At 37.5% G+C, this 19066-nt stretch overlaps 1 protein-coding gene across 1 annotated transcript in view; it reads left to right on the forward strand.

Moving 5' to 3' along the window:
* Positions 1-19066, forward strand: part of nrxn2b (neurexin 2b) — a 948314-nt gene that overhangs the window by 228094 nt on the left and 701154 nt on the right. Inside the window, exon 4 of the mRNA XM_059355183.1 lies at positions 375-404. Within this exon, the coding sequence (XP_059211166.1) occupies positions 375-404 (30 nt within the window). The remainder of the gene's footprint in view (positions 1-374; positions 405-19066) is intronic.

The raw sequence follows: 19066 nt of genomic DNA on the forward strand, positions 1-19066 counted from the left end.
GGAACCCAGTTCAAGCCTTTTCTGCCAAACAGTTTTGTGTGTTCCATAAGTACTCCAGTGGAAAAAAAAGCATTTGTGAGAGCAATAGCCTTCGGGGGTTGCGCCAAATGAAAATGCTTTTTTTTCTAAACCCCCCACACCTCACTCAAGAAGTGTTTGCTTGTTTTCTGTTACTATTCGCTCTCTCTCTCTCTCTATCTATCTCTCTTTCTCGTTTTTACCTTTGATTTGAACTCTGACATCCAAGTCTGCCCCAGGATGTCTGTCACAAACTGCAGTCCAACGTTGTGACAATGCTTTTTTTCTTCCCGTGCCTTTTATGACCTTCTTTTCTTCCTCTTTCTGTTCTTTTTTTCTGTTTTTTCCCTTTCAAGGTCTGGCGCACCTGACGTTAAACGACCAAGGTATGGGTTCATTCCTTTTTATTTTGGTTCTGGATTTTTTTTTTTAGAGGAATTGACTCAGCCTCTTCCCCCCCAACCCCTTCGAAACTGCCGCTTTCCCTCACAATTCCCTCCTCTGCTTTTTACCTTCTCTTGGTGCCATGTCCCTCCATTTCCTCCCAAATCCTCCCTTGTCTTTTTAACTCTTGCAACATCCTCCCCCTGTTGCTACTCCCTTTCTTCCTCTCCTTCCACATCTCTTCATTTTTTTTTGGTTGTGCCTCCTGCTTCTCCTCCCTCCCCCCGCCACCATGTCTTTGTGCTTCTCTGTGACCTCCACCAATGTGTGTCCCACCCCTTGTCCTGTCCTATGGCTCACGTCCTGGACCTTCACCTCTGACCACCTTTGACCCCAACGACCTGACCCCGGGGCTGAAGGTAACACTTTTCTGCTATCCCTACTGCTTGGGTTTAAACAGAAAGTAAAAAACAAACAAAAAAAAAAACTGCTGATTCTATTGGAAATGTGTTTGTTGGTCAAAGTTACAAAAGCAAAATGTGTCCACACTCTCATTCACTGACACTTCAAGGTGAAAGTGTTGTCGAATGTGCAGAGTTTCTCTTCACCACTCTGCTGACATTCCCATTGTTTGGCATTCTGATTTAAAGGGCTGATATAATCTTAAATTATATATGATATGTGTCAGACTTTTTTTTTATTATGAGAAAATGTGTCTACAATTGTTTTGATGTTGCTATGAAAACTGGATGTTATTTCTGATGCTATGTTGTGCACATGTACACCACAGCTGTTTATTCTATGCCACACTACACTTCACAGACTTTCTCATCTTCTCGCCTCTTTTTGCATTTGACATATTCTTCAAAGATGGTGTTTTAAATCACGAGCAGTGAAAATCTGATGTCATTTTGTGTATTCTCGCAACCCAAAATGTATTTACGACTACACACCAAGCTCCAGCCTGACTGTTTACCATCCCTCACAGTTATGTTCTCCTCATTCTCTGACCTTTCTCTGCCTCTGGCCTCCCTGTGAGGATTGTCCGTGGAAAAAAGAAAGTGTTAAAGCAAAGTTCACAAGAGAGAAAGGAAGTGAACAAGTGCAGCAGCCAACGAATGTTCTGACCTTTACTGGTGTGGCGAGAGCTTCCTCTTTTCTATGATCATAGACGTGATTCACACAAGCTCGGGAAACAAGCCATTTCCTCTGACTCAGACCTTCACTCCGCTTTAATGGTTAATCTCGAATTGTGTTCCCATCATGTCGATAAAAATTGAGGGGAAACTAAGGTTTCATTGGAAAGTGACTCACCTTTGGAGTTAAAAGACAACTCTGATTACTCTTATCTTATAACCTGCTCCAAAATCAACCCATTCATGGGTTCCCGCTTCAAAAAAAAAACTGGAGTGAAACATTTTAATATTATATCAGTCACTCTTTATGGTTAATTCTCTCTGTAGGTTACACGGCAAACTGAGATTAGTCCTTAATTACCGCTGTGAAGAAATTAAATGACTGCAGCAGCTGAATCAAAGTCAACTGTATCGTCTCATTAGACTCCAAACCTATGTGTTAAATAATTTGCAGTGAGAATATAAATTTGATTTATCACTTCAGTGTTTCCCACAGGATTTCATGAGACTATGGAGGGGGGACTCCCAACCAGTCTGGGGGATGCTCCCCGGAGAAAATATTTGCCATAAAAGCGCAAATTTGGTGGCCTCTTGCACATTCTAATCCCACTATTCCATCATATTCAATGATCTTAATCACTGCATATTTTAACACTAACTAATACATAGCCAATTTAAGACTGATCAGAACTTTTGTAATTAAGAATCATTAGACCATATTTATTATTTTTACTTTATTTATTGGCATTCATTGGACGGTTTAATGGATGCCTTTAATGTATGGTTTTACAGAAATTCTATCTTATTCAATACTCAAAATAAACAAGGTTATTATATATAAAATAAACTGTCAAATAATGAAACATGTGAATGTCTCGACTCTTGAATGTATTCCTTTCCATGGCCAAATTATCGATAAATATAAGTTTTGGAGTTTTGTAGCAACTAAATTACAGTAATGTTAGCACAACAATGGACGGAGTCACTTATGAATACATTGATTTTAGGAAAATATATTAGGGATTATCTTTATCTTTAAAAAATAGCAATGTAAATAAATACCACCTATACATTTTTTTCATTCATTAATACCGTAAACACATGCGATGTACCGTACAGGCACGTTTCTCTATCACAGGCTATAGTAAATCACAACTTGTTAATCAAAACTTTATTAGAATCGAAAATAATGTAGCCTTATACAGCACTTATGGAAAGCTCTGACTTTACTAAAGCTTGTTTTTGATGTTTAGCGGAGATGCAGTTCTGTTAATTCAGTGCACGTGCAAGTCACAAAGGAGGTCAAAAAGAGGGTGACAGACACTCTGATGAGGCAACACAAAATAACTTTATATTATAAATAGTGTAAAGTACTTTCAGTATCTTATGAGATTATCAGTAGATATAGTAGCTAATACTTATTACCCGTAAGTCTCTGTAATTTGAAAGATGTTTATTTTGCAAAGTCATGAATCTACATAAACCATAAACATACATCATAATAATGTATATTTCCCTTAAAGTTGTCTTCATCCTTTGGACAAAAGTACTTACTAATAACATAACATTAGCAGTGTAACTATTCTTAACTATTCTCACAAAATACCTACTGGTAGACCAGTAGGTAATAGTAATTATGAACAACACCAAGGCATAAGTGACATTACAAAGTGTGAATTAAAAGAATACTTTCACACCAAGATGTGTGTCCCTTGTAAAAACAAAAGTCGACAATGTTTTTAAAACTAACGTCAGTTAGCATAAGTGCGTCATGTTTTGCATTACAAAGTCACTTCCGGTGCTCGTGCCGTCCACGTAACATTATGACTTCTGGCATTTATTTTACTTTTTAAACTATGGATTACAGCACTTAGCAAGTTTATTTTTTTTGCCATTATAGAAGTGATTTTGTGGTGTAGTCTTACAGAAACTGCTGCCTTTCAACAAAAAACAATCATTTTGTTTTCAGCAAGTGACCATTGAATGGGCTGATAACAACCTTCTCACCTACCAGTCCCCTACTCGCCAATATTTACGGGCTACAGATAACGCCCATTCAATTGTTTGATAACATTCGGAACAGCTGCTTAAATGAAACCATGGAGTTTTATGGTAGCCATAACCATTAATGTCGTCAACAGAACCAAGTGTGGCCTTACATTTAATCATGGAATTTGTAAATACATTTTTAAATCAATGAACAAAAAACATTGATCTTCAACCATTGCGAGTTATTTTATGTTTCAAACAAAAAAGCCAAACCGGTAATGGTTCCAGCATAGAAAATCTGAGGATCTGCTGCTTTTCTCTGTTTTACATCATTATTCATTCGATTTATTTGGCTGTTTAAGTGCTGAATATATTTATTTTGTATCATAGACCAAAGAAGAGATTAATCTTTCTATGAAGAAATTAGTGGTAAGATTTAGCGGTGCAACAGCAAAGGATTGTTGCTCCACTACTCATACATAATTTATGTTAAAGTATGAACAGGTAGATGCTCTTTTACCTTTACTCTTCACTTTACTTATTGTACTTTCTATCATTTTCATATCTGACTTGTGTTTTCAACCCCAGTTCAGCCACAGAGCTAATTTTAGAAGAAAACTTCCTTTCATTTGCACAGTACCCACTTTTTAACAACCGTCAAGCAAGATCTTTACCAGTTCATTGATCCTGTAAGGCTCAACACAAAGGCAGAATACATTTATCCATGCCCAGCAGACATTCGCCGCCGCCAGCAGATGAATCGTGACTATAATCCCTTCATCTCTATGCAGCCTATACCCTGGCTCCATATAACATGTTGTGCAACCTGCTGCCATTTAACTCTGATCCCTGCCTGTAGTCCATCCCAGACGAGGCTGACTGTTTACTCCAGCCACTCGCTTATAGCAAGATGAGCACACACCAAGATAATAGAACATACCAGAAGAATGAGAAATCTGACATTAGAGCAGCTATCCATCTCCCCAACATCTCCCCTGAGACACGCCCTGATCTCAACATCAGACATTCAGGCTCTGAAGCATCGTGTCCAGGGCAGAGCTGTGCATTTCCTGGCCTGCCACAAACACCAGGATCCAAACTTGAAAGGTGGCTGCAACTGAAAAATCAATTTTTTAAGACAGAAAAAGAGTGTTCGGATTGTGTAAGATAAGGTGACAAAAAGAAAAAGTTGCATCCGTCAGCTGCTTGAACGTGCATGTCACTGACTGCAACTAATTATTCTTTCTCTCGTACTTTCTCACAGGCATTCGAGTAAGATCTAATGCATAATTATGTTAGGATAAAACATAAAACAAATACTTTACACACACCAGCTGTGTTTACCTCATCAGGGATAACCCATGCTAGTTAAATAAAGGCTACACGATGAGAAAAAAAATGTTCGTTCAATAACCCGGGGGATGGATGGTAAATTATCAGAGTTCAAAGTAAAGTAGCTGATTATGCTAGTTCCATCAAACAGTGCCTTGCGAGCCATTTATATTGATCACCCTGTAGCCAGAATTAATACAGTGTTTGTTCCCAATGGACAGGCCAAAAACATCTTAAAAGAGAAAAATCAATAAACCTATTTGGGAAAGGCAAGAAAGTGTGACATGTTAGTGAATTAGATCATTTTCACAGGAGGATTTAGTCACCTCTCTGCTTCCCAGGCATCAACTTTACTAAAAAAAAGAAAAATATGTTTGTGTGTGTGTGTGTATGGTGTGCACATGTATGTTTTAAACAACGGAAAAAAGCATTGTGGTCAATGTTAACGATCAGAGGCGGTCGCCTGAGCCATCACATAACCAGGCCAAGGAAATCAATGTCAGTCTCTTCTCAAACCCAAGGCTGCCCTTCACAGCTGTAGGAAGGACAAACCCCAGGCTTCAGTCACTGCTGATCTCTATCTGCCTGTCTGTAAGACTGCTGCCAACCCCACACATTGGGCTGCATGCCTGGAAAGCAACAGATTACATTTAACAATGAAACAGTGATTGTCGTTTAAGAGGAGAAATAATTATCAGTAACCAAAGGAATTGAAATGGACTACATTGTTAGGTAAACACCCAGCATCCTACATGTTGACATAAAAAGAACAAATCACTCTGTCATTTTAATTGACATTTCTTGCCGCCTTCTCCAACACTAACCTTTACTTCATGCACTTAAATATTCATCGGGAAATAACATTTTTTTTTTTGCACTACCATGACAGTGGAGACAAATTGCCATGAAAAATATTAGTAAAAATGCATTTTATCGTCGAGACAATTACTGGGATGTTTTTTGGCAATCAAACCCAGAACTGTCACCCAGATGGAGACCAGGGTTCATGTTCCATGTCAAAACATAGGTCGGCAATGTTAATTGAAGTAACATCAGTTAACGTCTGTGCACATTTTACATGACCAACGAAACAATGTCACTTCCGCTGCTCATGTCATCCTCGTAACACCTTAACTTCCGGCATTTACATTCATTTATTTTACTCTTAAACCATCTTTTATAACAATTTACCAGGAACTTTTTTCCCCTAACCTTAGAGAAGTGGTTTTGTAGCGTAATAGTTGGGCTGATAACTACCTGCTCAACCTGCCAGCAGGTGGAAATAGGTGAAGTCATGCAGAAACATGGGTATAACAAGTGCATTTAATTGTTTACTAGGGACATTTTTGTCAAATCAAATCAAATCAACTTTATTTATATAGCCCTTTAAGACAGCGTAAGCTGATTCAAAGTGCTGTACATGGCAGGACAGACCAACAATAAAAACAAAGAACAAGCAAAAACAACTAAAACAAAGCGAGTCTCATGCTGGGTAAAACAAAAAACAGTAAATAAAAGTGGGTTTTAAAATTAATCTCAATTTTAAAATCTTAATTTTAAAAAACCACAAAGAACAAATAAAAACAAAAAATAAAACAGAGCAAAGGCTCATGTTGAGTTAAAAGCCAGTGAATAAAAATGAAGCCAGTGAATCTTAAAAATTTTAAGATTCCTTTTAAAAGTGGACAGTAAGGAGGCCTGCCTGATGTGCAAAGGTAAATTGTTCCAAACGTTGGGAGCAGCGATTGAAAGAAAGACTGACATCGTGTTACAATATTATCTCACCACTTTTAATTTGTTCATACAAACATCTAAAACAGTTTCAGGCAAGTAGGTGAGTTAAGACTTGAAGAAATTCTGCAACTGCAGCAGCAGAATATAAATAAGCAATTTGGACTGTTTGGAGGAGAAAGAAAATAATAAAAAAGCTATGGCAATGTTATCCTGAAGGCGGTACACTATAGACCTTGACTTGTTTGTGCACAACTTATGCAAAGGTGGAAAAATGCATGGAATAAAGGTATTTTAATTTCAATAACCAATACATGAATGTAGTTGCATCATTGGGCATTGTTTTCTTCCAATGAGATATCCAACCTAAATGACAGACTAGACCTTTTGTCAATACCACTCATAAAAACATGAGCTTTTGTCAAAAGCGGCTCGTAGTAAAGCGGAGCATTCTAAAAATAGCACTCACATCATCATACATGTATGGTTTGCAGTTGTAAAAAAGACTGCAATTTCTGTGAATCTATGCTAAAACAAAAACTGACCCTGTTTATGGCAAAAAAACGTCCTGGTTAGGCGATATAAAAGACAGTTTAAACATATAATGTACGTAAATGTATGTAAGTTAACTAGTTGACAAGACTACTGAAAGTTACGTAAAAATACGTAAGTTACGTTAAAATACGTAAGTTACGTTAAAATACGGCAGTATTAAAACAAAAAAAAACTTAGTTATCTAAATAACTGAAGTTACGTTAAAAATGGTTTACTTTTGTTTTTTAACTGGAGACGAAACCTCCTGGGTGAAAGTCCGCCATTTGCTATTTGTTCAGCCTATACTCCCGCCCTGTGCTTGCATCTGCCATTTAAACTCTACATCGCCATCAATCACTACTACTATGTCCGCAAGATGGTGGCGGAGGACAGTCTAAAACAAAAATATGAATTTATTGTATTTTGCTGCCTGTACAAAGGCCCTTTATTGACATTTTTGAGGGGAAACCAGTCTGTTTCTTCCCCGAGTTGAACAAAACAACCCTGGACTTCATGCATAATTTGGTCCAGTTTGATCCAGGTCTTATAGTTTCGAAGAAGTTATTATACAGGAACCCCTTCAGAAGAGCTTATCTTGTCAAAGACCAGACAAGGCAATCCCTAAGAACTGTGCACAAATATGCATATTTTGAATATATAATGTATTTGTTTTACCTTCACAGTGTAATGACGTGAACTACAAAGCAATTTAAAAAAACAAGAAGTTGGCTTCATCTAAAGCCATGAAATCCATTGAGATTCCATGAAATCTGTCTTTAACTTTTGTTTGCTACAAACTGAACATGAACTCTAAACCACATACGTTGTGAAATACCTGACTGACTGAATTAGAACCTAATGAGGCAATGGATGTATATACTTGACTTATAAACACCCAGGATTTGAGCCCTTGTTAAGAATCAGATTTGAATGGAAATAGCCACATTGTTAAATTGTCTTAATGGCATTGACCATCATGAGAAAGTAACCCAATGACTCTTCTATGTATGTCACGACCGGACCATGGACCCGAACCCGAACCCAAATGCACAACTCTCTGACCAAAGTTTCAAGATAAAGTTTTATTAAACAAAATAAAAATCACTATTTACAGAGGAAAAACACTACACTAATCTCAGAAACTAAAACTTACAATACTAAGGCTTGACTAAGAAAAACAAACAAACAGAAAATAACTCTTATGAGCCTATACTAAGAAAACAAACAGAAAATCACTCTAGCAAACAAACTATCAAAGGAACAAAACCTGAGTCCTTCTTTTGCCTAAATTCCAAGGATGCATGTGTGTATCCTCCGTGCGCCCTGAGTACCCATAACGCCTTGCGCACACCGGTCTACAAGGAGATTTAAAAATGGCGGGCGAAGACACAGCGACGCCAGCGGCACAATATGCATTTAAATATATAATTATATATAATATATATGGTATATAAGTATTTTCAGTTGACACTGAATATTTATTATCACATAACTTACAACACTTGTGTTCAAAGTCAAGCAAAACATATGCATCAACAAATGACAGTATATCTAGCTAAAAGATAATAAACTTCATCTTGATACATTGCCGGTTAATTGATGCCATCTCAGTCGCCTAAAGTTATTAATTGCCTATTCATATATATGCTTTAGATGATGTACTATGTGCAAAGTATACGTAGCTATGCCATTCAGAGAGTAATACATTTGTTTATTGTATTAACAGGGATCGACAGTCTGCTATTATCTGTTATTGTTATTCATAAATAACTGTTATTGTTCTGGCCTGTAAAATAAAATGTAAAAAACCACAGAATACATTCCCATGGTGAGTTATGCACCGCTGCTTTTATGAAACTAACTCGCGGCCAAATTCAGCCAGGATCAATGAAATATTCAGGCTTAATCTACTTTGTGGCTTTTTTTTTTTTTTTGCTAAACCGTGGTGATTCATCCTTAAAGCATCTTCTTCCATTTCCACAAATATGTGGAAGAGTGCTGATGCCAAAGGCACATCCATGTCGTGAACTGATTTTGAAATTGAAGCGCTGAATTTAAGCAGGACGTCCAATTACGCAATGACGCACAGCTGTACACTCTGAAGGCTGTCCCATTTGTGCGTTATCACAGTGATAGGAAGGACTCTGGCCTTGCCTCTGGAGGACCCGACTCTGAAGAAAGGATCCTACCAAGGAAGGATCCTTGACATTGGGATACAGCCACGGACTATATATACACACAAGGGCACAGGTGGAAACAATCAGGGCAGAGACAGGTAATCCTAAAGGCGGGAAAACAAACAGAGGAAGAAAGTAAAACTGGGAACAATGGACACAGACAGGAAGTGGAACCAAAATAAAATAGGAAATCACAAGACAACATAGACACGAGACAGACAATTAACTTAATCCTTTTTTAGGCGAAGAACCGTATTTGGTAACTTCAGCAGATATCCAAAATAAAAAATAAAAATATTTTGAAAAAAAAGTTGCAAATTTACTAGATTAAAGTGGCATATCTACAAGAAAAAAAGTTACAGATTTAAGATATTTATGGTAGCAAATCTGTGTGGAAAAAAAGTCACAGATTTATGAGAAAGAAGTGGGAAAAAAAAAACTTTTCGCACAGATTTGCCACTTTAAATCTCTTAAATCTGCGACTTTTTTTTCGCACAGATTTGCCACTTTAAATCTCTTAAATCTGCGACTTTTTTTCGCACAGATTTGCCACTTTAAATCTCTTAAATCTGCGATTTTTTTCTTGTAGATTTGGCACTTTAAATCTCTTAAATCTGCAACTTTTTTTCTTGTAGATTTGCCACTTTAAATCTCATAAATCTGCAACTTTTTTTCTTGTAGATTTGCCACTTTAATCTAGTAAATTTGCAACTTTTTTCTCGACCCCATTTTGATATCCACTGAAGTTACCAGGTATAGTTCTTCGCCTGATAAAGGGTTAACACATCTTTCTGGACATGACAATGTAACAGATACTGTACAGATATACAGTATATATTAATGATAATATATCTTCAGGTTGTCTTTCCAGCCCTGAGTGCATGGCAACTTACAGCAGTAGATATAATATTGCATTGCTGACCATGCACAACTTAATAAAAATGTAAAGCGACATTAAACAGTAACGATCCGGTGTGAATGTAGTTGTATGCGTCTCATAAAGGTCGATTAATAGTAACATCATCTGTCTAATTTAGAGTGCAGCGTATACTGTACTGTATGCTAATATAGATGTAGCCTATTTCCGTGGAACAGCAGTCTCCAAGGTGTTCACGTACCGCTCTAAACAGCCGCCCTCAAGGTGTTTCAGCTTTAACAAACTAATTAAGGAGCCCCCTTAAATAATTAAAACTGCCGTTTCCAATAATAGAGGAAAAAAATGTGCGAGTTAATGGGTCTAAATTGGCAGCATTTCCAGCCCCTTGGCTTTGGAATTGCAGATGCTTTTGCACACGGACCATTTGCTTCCTATGTGGAAGTCCCCCACCGACGCCACCACCTCTTTTGGAGAGGCCAGCACGATGCATACTGGGAATCAAATTAACCAGGCCCTGGGAGATTGTCTCTTGGCAGGTTTAATGTAGATCTCCTTGGAGATACTGTGGGGAAAATGAAGGGAATATCCAGCCTGATCTGTATCTAACCTCGAATGTAATAGACTAGGTCCAGGTCAAGATAACCATCTCTGTCTGAGCTCACTGAGGGCAGTTTATAGAGTCACTGTGTTGGGTCTCAGCTATTTAAACACACTGGGGAGTGCAGTGAAGCTCAATGGAAGTGGGAAACCAACAGAACACCATTCATCATACTGGAAGATTTTTGGAAGATACCAGTAATATATCATCTTATTGATATATCAGACCAGTATTTGCCATTGATGAAAATACTGACACGCATGTGCATTCAGTGTTCATATGAAACAGTAAGATTTTTCAAAATGACACCAACACTTGTCTATGTCTTGTCTAAACAATAAACCTCAATTCATTTGTGGCATTTTAAAGTGTGTTAAAGTGTTCAAGACTACCAATACAATCCAATCCACTTTATTTATATAGCACAATTTTAGCAAACACAAGGTTTCCAAAGTGCTGCACAAACAATAAATAGATAACACAATACAAAGAGATGTAGTAAACAATAGAACAGTAAAATGCAATAAGATAAAATAAGTTAAAAATGGGATAAAAATAAATAAAATAAAATGTCCATAATAGCAATGCTTTTTATGAGTTTGGTTTCTAAATATTCGGGAAACACTTCATACTAGAAATTATGATAAATATTTAAAAAGCTAAACTGATGATTTTTAGGATGAAATATTGGTTTAAAATGCTTCACATATGCATTGTCTAGCCAGATCTTTGTCTTTGACTTAAATTATCTCATTTGAGAACTGGATATTCTGCTGTCTCCACTCAGCTAAGTGGTTACGGCTTGACATAAACAGATACCTGCCGTTTTTGGGCAAAAAAACACCCAAACAAACAGGTTTTATTACAATAATTACACAGGAGTGGAGATAATAGAATAAATATGAAATATCATGGTTGGTTCAATATTAATGCTCCTGAAAAACCTGTCAAAGAGAACTGCCTCCAGGCAGTAATAAATTAATTGTTGCAGTGATATTGGGGGGAAAAAATCTATTGACAAAGTGCCAGCAACTCCAAGCAACAAAATAAACTAATGCTCTGAACATTAAAAATGTATCACTGTATGGCAAAAAGGCTGATTCACCAAACTGTACTTAGAAATAAACATAATCCAGGCAGATGAGGGACACATCTGTGCTGCTGTTAGTTATTCTGCTGCACTGTTAAAGTTCTTTCAGACAGTGAGTGAGTGGTAACAGGGTATCCCACTCTGCAACCTTGGTTTTCTGTAATTTGAATGGGAAATGCAGGGAAATGCAGGATTAAGCTCTGCTGTGGCAACTACCAACGATAGTCTGTGTTTCAGCATGATTTGATGTCTAGTGATTATTATTGATAATTCAATCTCACTAATCAAGTAAACATAGACTGAAAACCTAATCCTTCTTTTTTAAGTCGAAGATTACTTAGTTAAAATGCATAAATGGAGGGTAAAATTGAATATAAATATTAGGAAAAACAGCCCTCGGCTACCTTTGCTACTGTTTATTTATATTGCTATGCTCTTTTATTATTAAATTAATTCATAGAAGTGCACGGATCTATTGCAAGAATGTAAATACAGTTTTACTGCCATTGTTCTTAAACAGTGTTTTAGTCTGTAAGTCTAAAAGCCTGTTCAGGTTCCGATTCAGCTTTGCTTCCTTTAATTTTAATTTTAAAATTATGTACACTGGCTATTTATTATTTACTGTCCGTTTAATTTGTTGGATTTGATGGATATCTTGAGTTTGTTTGAGTTTTGTTTATTGAATTTTAAGCAAATAAATAAAATAAAATAAAAAATATTTAATATTTTCTTTTTTTTTGCTGATCCGAAAAATGATCTGATCTGTGAATCAACAACGTGATACTGATCCGAACCATGAGTTTTTAGATTTGTACCCCTATTAGTTTATATAAACAACACATTCTCATGAATGAATTCGTATGATTTCATACGAGAATTTTTGCTTGACAATTCGGATGATATCCTGCCAAATGTGACATGTTTGTTCATTTAAACACGGTTTAGGCACCAAAACTACTTCCTTAGGGTTAGGAAAAAAACTGGGTTTGGCCAGAAGTTGTGTTGTTTTAGTCTAACCCTAACTTCTAAAATTGGGATATAAACACTTTCCTGTGGACTGGGGGTTTGATCCATCTGCTATCCGCCCACCATGCAACATAAATATCTTTTTAACACGTTGTTGCTTTGCCATGGTCCAAAATATCATGGGATACCTACAAATCACCATTGCTTTACTTTCCCATGCATTCGAGAATATATAAATATATATATATATATATATATATATATATATATATATATATAAATATAAGTTTTTCCAAACGTTGGCTCAGCAACCTTCTCCTCTAAGAAAAATATTGTGGTTGAATTATTGCATTTCAGTTCAGCACCACCATCACTAAAAAGGTGACATTCAGCTAATGCTACATATGTACATCAGAAGACTTTGAAAAGACTTTGAAAAGACTCCTGGAAAACTATCAGCGTACATCTGCTCACATCTAAAGACAAGTGTTTAGAGTTTTTAGTCCCAGCCTAGTCTCACACTGAGATTTTAGACAGAATGTGAATCTTGCTTGGTAACTATTTACAAGACTACAACTAGATTATTTTAGTATTTTTTTATCCCATCATGCTCTTAGTAAAAACGTACAAACTGGAGGAGAAGCAGCTTTTGGCTCCAGCTGCTCTAGTGTGAGCTGTGGTTTGTGTTGAAAAAAAAAACAGCAAAAGAAGAGGAGAAGACGCCACAAAATGCCCCCTCACAAAGCTGAAAAAGGGTTCCTGTTTTTCTGACATTAAAAGTTGACTATTTTACAGTAAAAATAGATATAAGGAACAATAAAGGAAAGGAAGGGTATACATTTATTTATACATTTTGACTGGGTCTCCTTACTGTTCTCTTTACTAAGAAAACAGCGTCCCCAAAAATCTGAATATATGACATCACTATATTTTTATTTAGGACTGAGCTTACTTACATTATTGTGATGTTACTTTTTCCTGTGGAAGTGGTTTTATTGGCTGGTCTGGAACCGGGACCTTTCCCCTGCTCATCTATTGGTTGTTGATTGTGTTACATCACTGAGACTTGAGATAATATCAAACACATTTGATATGATCCAAACCCAAGACTAGGAAAAGACTGATATGAAACAGTGCAGATTACTACCTTACATTTAATGATGGAGAGGACGGGAGCGCCGTGACTCCAGTAAAACTCCTAGATTTACTAAAGACTTTCAGTTTTTAGTCTGGGACTGTGAAAATCTTTTGGTGTAAGCCCAGCATGAGAGATCAGATATCAAATCTGTGAAAGTGAAGTGGAGCTGTTACTAGAGACATTACGGTACGACAATTTAATTACCTTTATAAACTTTTCAAACTCTTTTAAATTCAGCTTCAAAATCTTAGCAAAGCTTAAATGAACTTTCTTGGTAAAGCAGAAACACAATTAATATTTAAATGCATGTTAAAACACAACCTTGTTTCATCTTTAACGATATATAAGGTGCTACAAAATTCATCCGCACATCATGACTCCATCCAGTTAAAAATGCCGTCCTCATTTTACATCCCGAGGGATGATCATTTAGAATTTTTCAGTGACCTCTTCCACCCCGTTCAGCAGCCAGGGCATGGTGGGCTGTCTGGCTTCAAGCCTGCGAGGCTACTGCAGAGACATTAGGCCAGGATGACAGAAGTCCTCACACACGCAGGAATTTCTCCTGACACAGCAGCAGGCTAAAATGGATGGAGCTCTACAGCAGCCTGAATCTGCTGCACACAGTCCCCACAGCCATATAGAAAAAAGCCTGGGATGAGTAGATGTGTGGCTGTGGGCTACGGCATATCAGCTACTGAACTAAATTAAACGAAAAGAGGAATATTGATTTTCCTGCTTTATTAAACGCATGTTTAATGCATAAAACATGAGTGTTTCGTGCGTGATGATTTGACTTCATGACACAGATACGAAATTAGAAATTACAGCCTAATTAACACTGCCCACACATAATATCAGAAATATCAGAAGCCATTGTTGAGGTCAATGATGTATGAGTCAATCCCTGTTAATGGTGTAATCACAATCGTGAAGCTAATGCTGATTGACGGGGCTGGACTGAGGCCGCTCTGTGTGACCTTCAGTGGGTTCCTTGGGTGAAGCGAATGACAGAGTTTGAGGTGTGTGTGACAGTCCCAGTCCCACTGCCCCCCCCCAACCCCCCCACCCCCGCTCCAAGATTGATCGAAGTCCCTGCATTGTGTTTCCCAGGCTAGTCACGCCTCGTTATTGGCAGCCTCACTTAGAGAAAGTGACAGGACACGTCATGCACACAGCAGACCCCGACTTTACGCTGGAATGGACGCACGCACACAACAAATACTCTTACATTAAGTGTTCTCTTCTAGACTTTTAAACCACATATTACCTGTGTGGTAGATTTCTGTCCAGCTCAATTTAAGTAATCCTTATATATAGTATCATGTGTTTGACTTCTTAGTAAAAAAAAAAAAAAAGAAAGAATGGGACTATGGGACTAATGGGACTAAGAATGGGACTATAGACTATAGACTAGACTTTTAAACCACATATTACCTGTGTGGTAGATTTCTGTCCAGCTCAATTTAAGTACTCCTTATATATAGTATCATGTGTTTGACTTCTTACTTAAAAAAAAAAAAAGAAAGAAAGAATGGGACTAAGAATGGGACTATAGACTATAGACTAGACTTTTAAACCACATATTACCTGTGTGGTAGATTTCTGTCCAGCTCAATTTAAGTAATCCTTATATATAGTATCATGTGTTTCACTTCTTACTAAAAAAAAAAAAAAGAAAGAATGGGACTATAACCGTGGCAGATATAATATGGTTTCCAAGAACAATGCAAGCTAAAACCAGAATGGCTCACACAAACACAGAAATGGAATTCAATGGCTTGACAAAGCAGCACACAATCTCTCATATCTCTTATATGCATTGTTAGCATGCAGGTGTAGCAGTGTAGCAATGTTGAATGACTTCCATTTATAGGAACAGCAATGTCTGAAACTTGAATATAATAATTTCAATTACACATTCTCTATTATGCTTTCTATCTCTTCCAAGACAGTGAGTCAACCTTGATTTGAATAAGTCTGGCTGAGGGTTGTATGCAGGCAACATGTAAGCATGTGGATTGGAATGTAATAAAAGCATTGATTGATGCTCTATGACACAATGTGTGTATTACAATGCCGTATTACCCAAATAATACTGGACACGGTTAACCCTTTACCAGGCAAAGAACTATATTTGGTTACTTCAGGTAATATTTCGAGAAAAAAAGTTGCAAATTTACTAGATTAAAGTGGCAAATCTACAAGTGAAAAGTCACATATTTAAGCGATTTAAAGTGGCAAATCTGCGCGAAAAAAGTCGCAGATTTACGAGAAAAAAGTAGGAAAAAGCAACTTTTTTCTCCCAGATTCACCACTTTAACCCTTAATAGGACTCATTGAAATACTTGCAAATTCCAAATTTCAACCCTAGAGAATATTATACGATATTACATTCTGCTAGAATGTGTAAAAAAAAAACCTACGAAAATAATATTTTGAGAAAAAAGTTTACGAAATTAAAGTGGCAAATCTACGAGAAAAAAATGCGTAGATTTATGAGATTTAAAGTGTTGAATCTGGAGGAAAAAAGCGTTTTTTTCCCCACTTTTTTCTCGTAAATCCGCAACTTTTTTTGCACAGATTTGCCACTTTAAATCTCTTAAATCTGCAACTTTTTTTCTTGTAGATTTGCCACTTTAATTTATCAAATTTGCAACTTTTTTTCCAGTTACCAAATATAGTTCTTTGCCTGATGAAGGCTTAAAAGACCTCGTCCTGTGTCTAACTGTTCTTCTGTCTTTAAGACATTTTTAAATATCTACCTGCTTCAATGTAAACTACATACCATTAGCAGACCATGGTAGTTCAAAGATCAACAATTCTAAGCAGATGTGGAAACCAAAGAAAAAAAAGCCACACTTGACCCAAATCAACAGTTTTGTTTCCACAAGACTGGTCTCCCCTCAAAAACGTCAATATAGGGCATTAGTACAGGCAGCATAATATGACTCATATTTACGTTTTAGACTGTCCTCCGATGGCATCTTGCTGATGTAGTCGTAAAGACTGACCGCTATGTAGAGTTTAAATGGCGGATAGCACACTCTGGGTGGGATAGCTCCAACAAACAACGGATTTTCACCCAGGAGAACGGGGTTCGTGTCTCGTGTGAAAACAGAAGTGAATTACTTTTTACGCAACCTCAAGGGTTTGTGAATTCTTACATAACTTATATCATTCTTAATCATATTTCTGCAGTCAACATGAAGAGAAATCACAGAAATACATTTCACAGCTGACAAAAATGTGATTGTCCTGAGTAAGGGCAAATCAATTTTTCTGATGCTAATTTCATCTCAACTGCATAAATATGCATAACCTAGTACAATCTCTAAATGGCACTTAAATGACCATGCTTTTTTAACTTAACTAAAACATTGTTTAAAGAGTCAACAAATTGTATTGAAGTGGCCCCAAATTTAACTATGCAAGTCTATGTCATCAATTCAAATTATTGCATATTGAATGTAAACACAATGAAAAAATGGGAACATCTAGTAGGCTTGAGCTCGATTTCACACGATTATATATCTCACTCTGGTCTTGGTGTCGTTGATAATTACTACAGTTGGTAGAAGGCTCTGCTTAACAACACATGTAAATATAGATGTCCATTCAATGGGCTGATAACACCCTACTGGCCTACCAGTAGGCGGACCAGGCCCCTACTCGCCCACACTTATGGGCTGGTAACGCCCATTCAATCGTCTGATAACAAATCGGGTTCATGAATCTCTAATAACGTTGGATACCCAAGGATACTGTCAGAGTTATCATGGAAACCAAATGTATCGACAACTATCGACCCATTGATGGATAGAGGCCATTAACGCCTTGAGCACAGCGCATAGGCTCAGTGCAGGAGAGTAAATTCAGTCATTCTTCATATGTAGCCGCTGCCCTCTTTCCCATTTTCTTTAATTGCCTGAACCTTTACCCCCAATGTTTTCTCCCCCAAAGATTCAATGAGGTGACCCTATTGTTCCATCTCCTTTTTTAACATTTGTAGTCCTTATTTAGAAGGAAACTTAATTGAATTTGGCCCATGGGGCATTAATCTTGGGGCTGTGTGGTCAGAGGCTGGAAATTGGATCCAGGTCAGGTTTTTACATGTTGTAATTAAGGTCACTAGGGGGCAAGAGGGAGAGGGAGAGGGAGGAAATGAAGTGGGGGCGGAGGGATGAAGGAGTACATTAGATAGAGTGGGAGATGGTGTGTAAGGCTGTTCAGAGGATGGGAAAAGTTTAGAAAAAAAGACTAAGAGTCCCACAGAAGACAAAGTGGAGGGATCAACGGTGTATTTACAGACCAGATAAGAAAGTGAGGTTTGGGGGAACTCAGTAAAAGAGTGACGAGGAAGAGAAATAGGATAAAGAGTAGACTGTCACATATTTTCACTGGCTGACCAAAAGCATTTTGCTATTACAAGCATAGCCAAAGGGCTAGGGATTACAAAGGCTCTCTTCCTTTTTCTCTTTCTGCCTGCATCTTTCTTTCCATGTACGCCTGTTACCGTCTTATTCTCGTCATTGTTTGCTGTCTCTCTATCTCTCTGTGTCTCCCTTTCTCTGCTCTCGTCTGTTTCCCAGAGAGACTAAATCAAGCAGTGGGGGGAAACTGATGAAGACAGGGATATGTGGAAATAGAGAAGGGGACAGGGAAGGAGGGGGAATGGAGAGATGAGGCCCATCAGGAGATGAGTGTAACAGGAGTAGAATGATAATGACCAGTGAGCCCTTGCTTTCCACCGCTGTGCCTCTGCACAGTCGGTGTCACCGGGAAAATTCCGCAGAGCATGCATGTACTGCACCATGTAATCCAGTCCCTGCCTACACATGGCCTCTACACTCTCCTACTCAGTTCAGCAATACAGAAGCTGCTATAAACCCCCTTGAGGGACCAGGAACTCCCAACAATTACCACTAGCAACATCAAAGGGATTGCACACTCATAGAATTAATCATCCCCTTCTACGACACACATACACTCATACACACTTATTGAGATGAAGCAGTCTTGCTTCATATCTTATTTCTACAGTCTTACCATTGTTCGATTGCATAAAGCTCATGAATACCCGCTCTGTGATAAAA

The sequence above is a fragment of the Centropristis striata genome, chromosome 17, assembly GCF_030273125.1.
Source record: "Centropristis striata isolate RG_2023a ecotype Rhode Island chromosome 17, C.striata_1.0, whole genome shotgun sequence".
Taxonomy (NCBI): Eukaryota; Metazoa; Chordata; class Actinopteri; order Perciformes; family Serranidae; genus Centropristis; species Centropristis striata.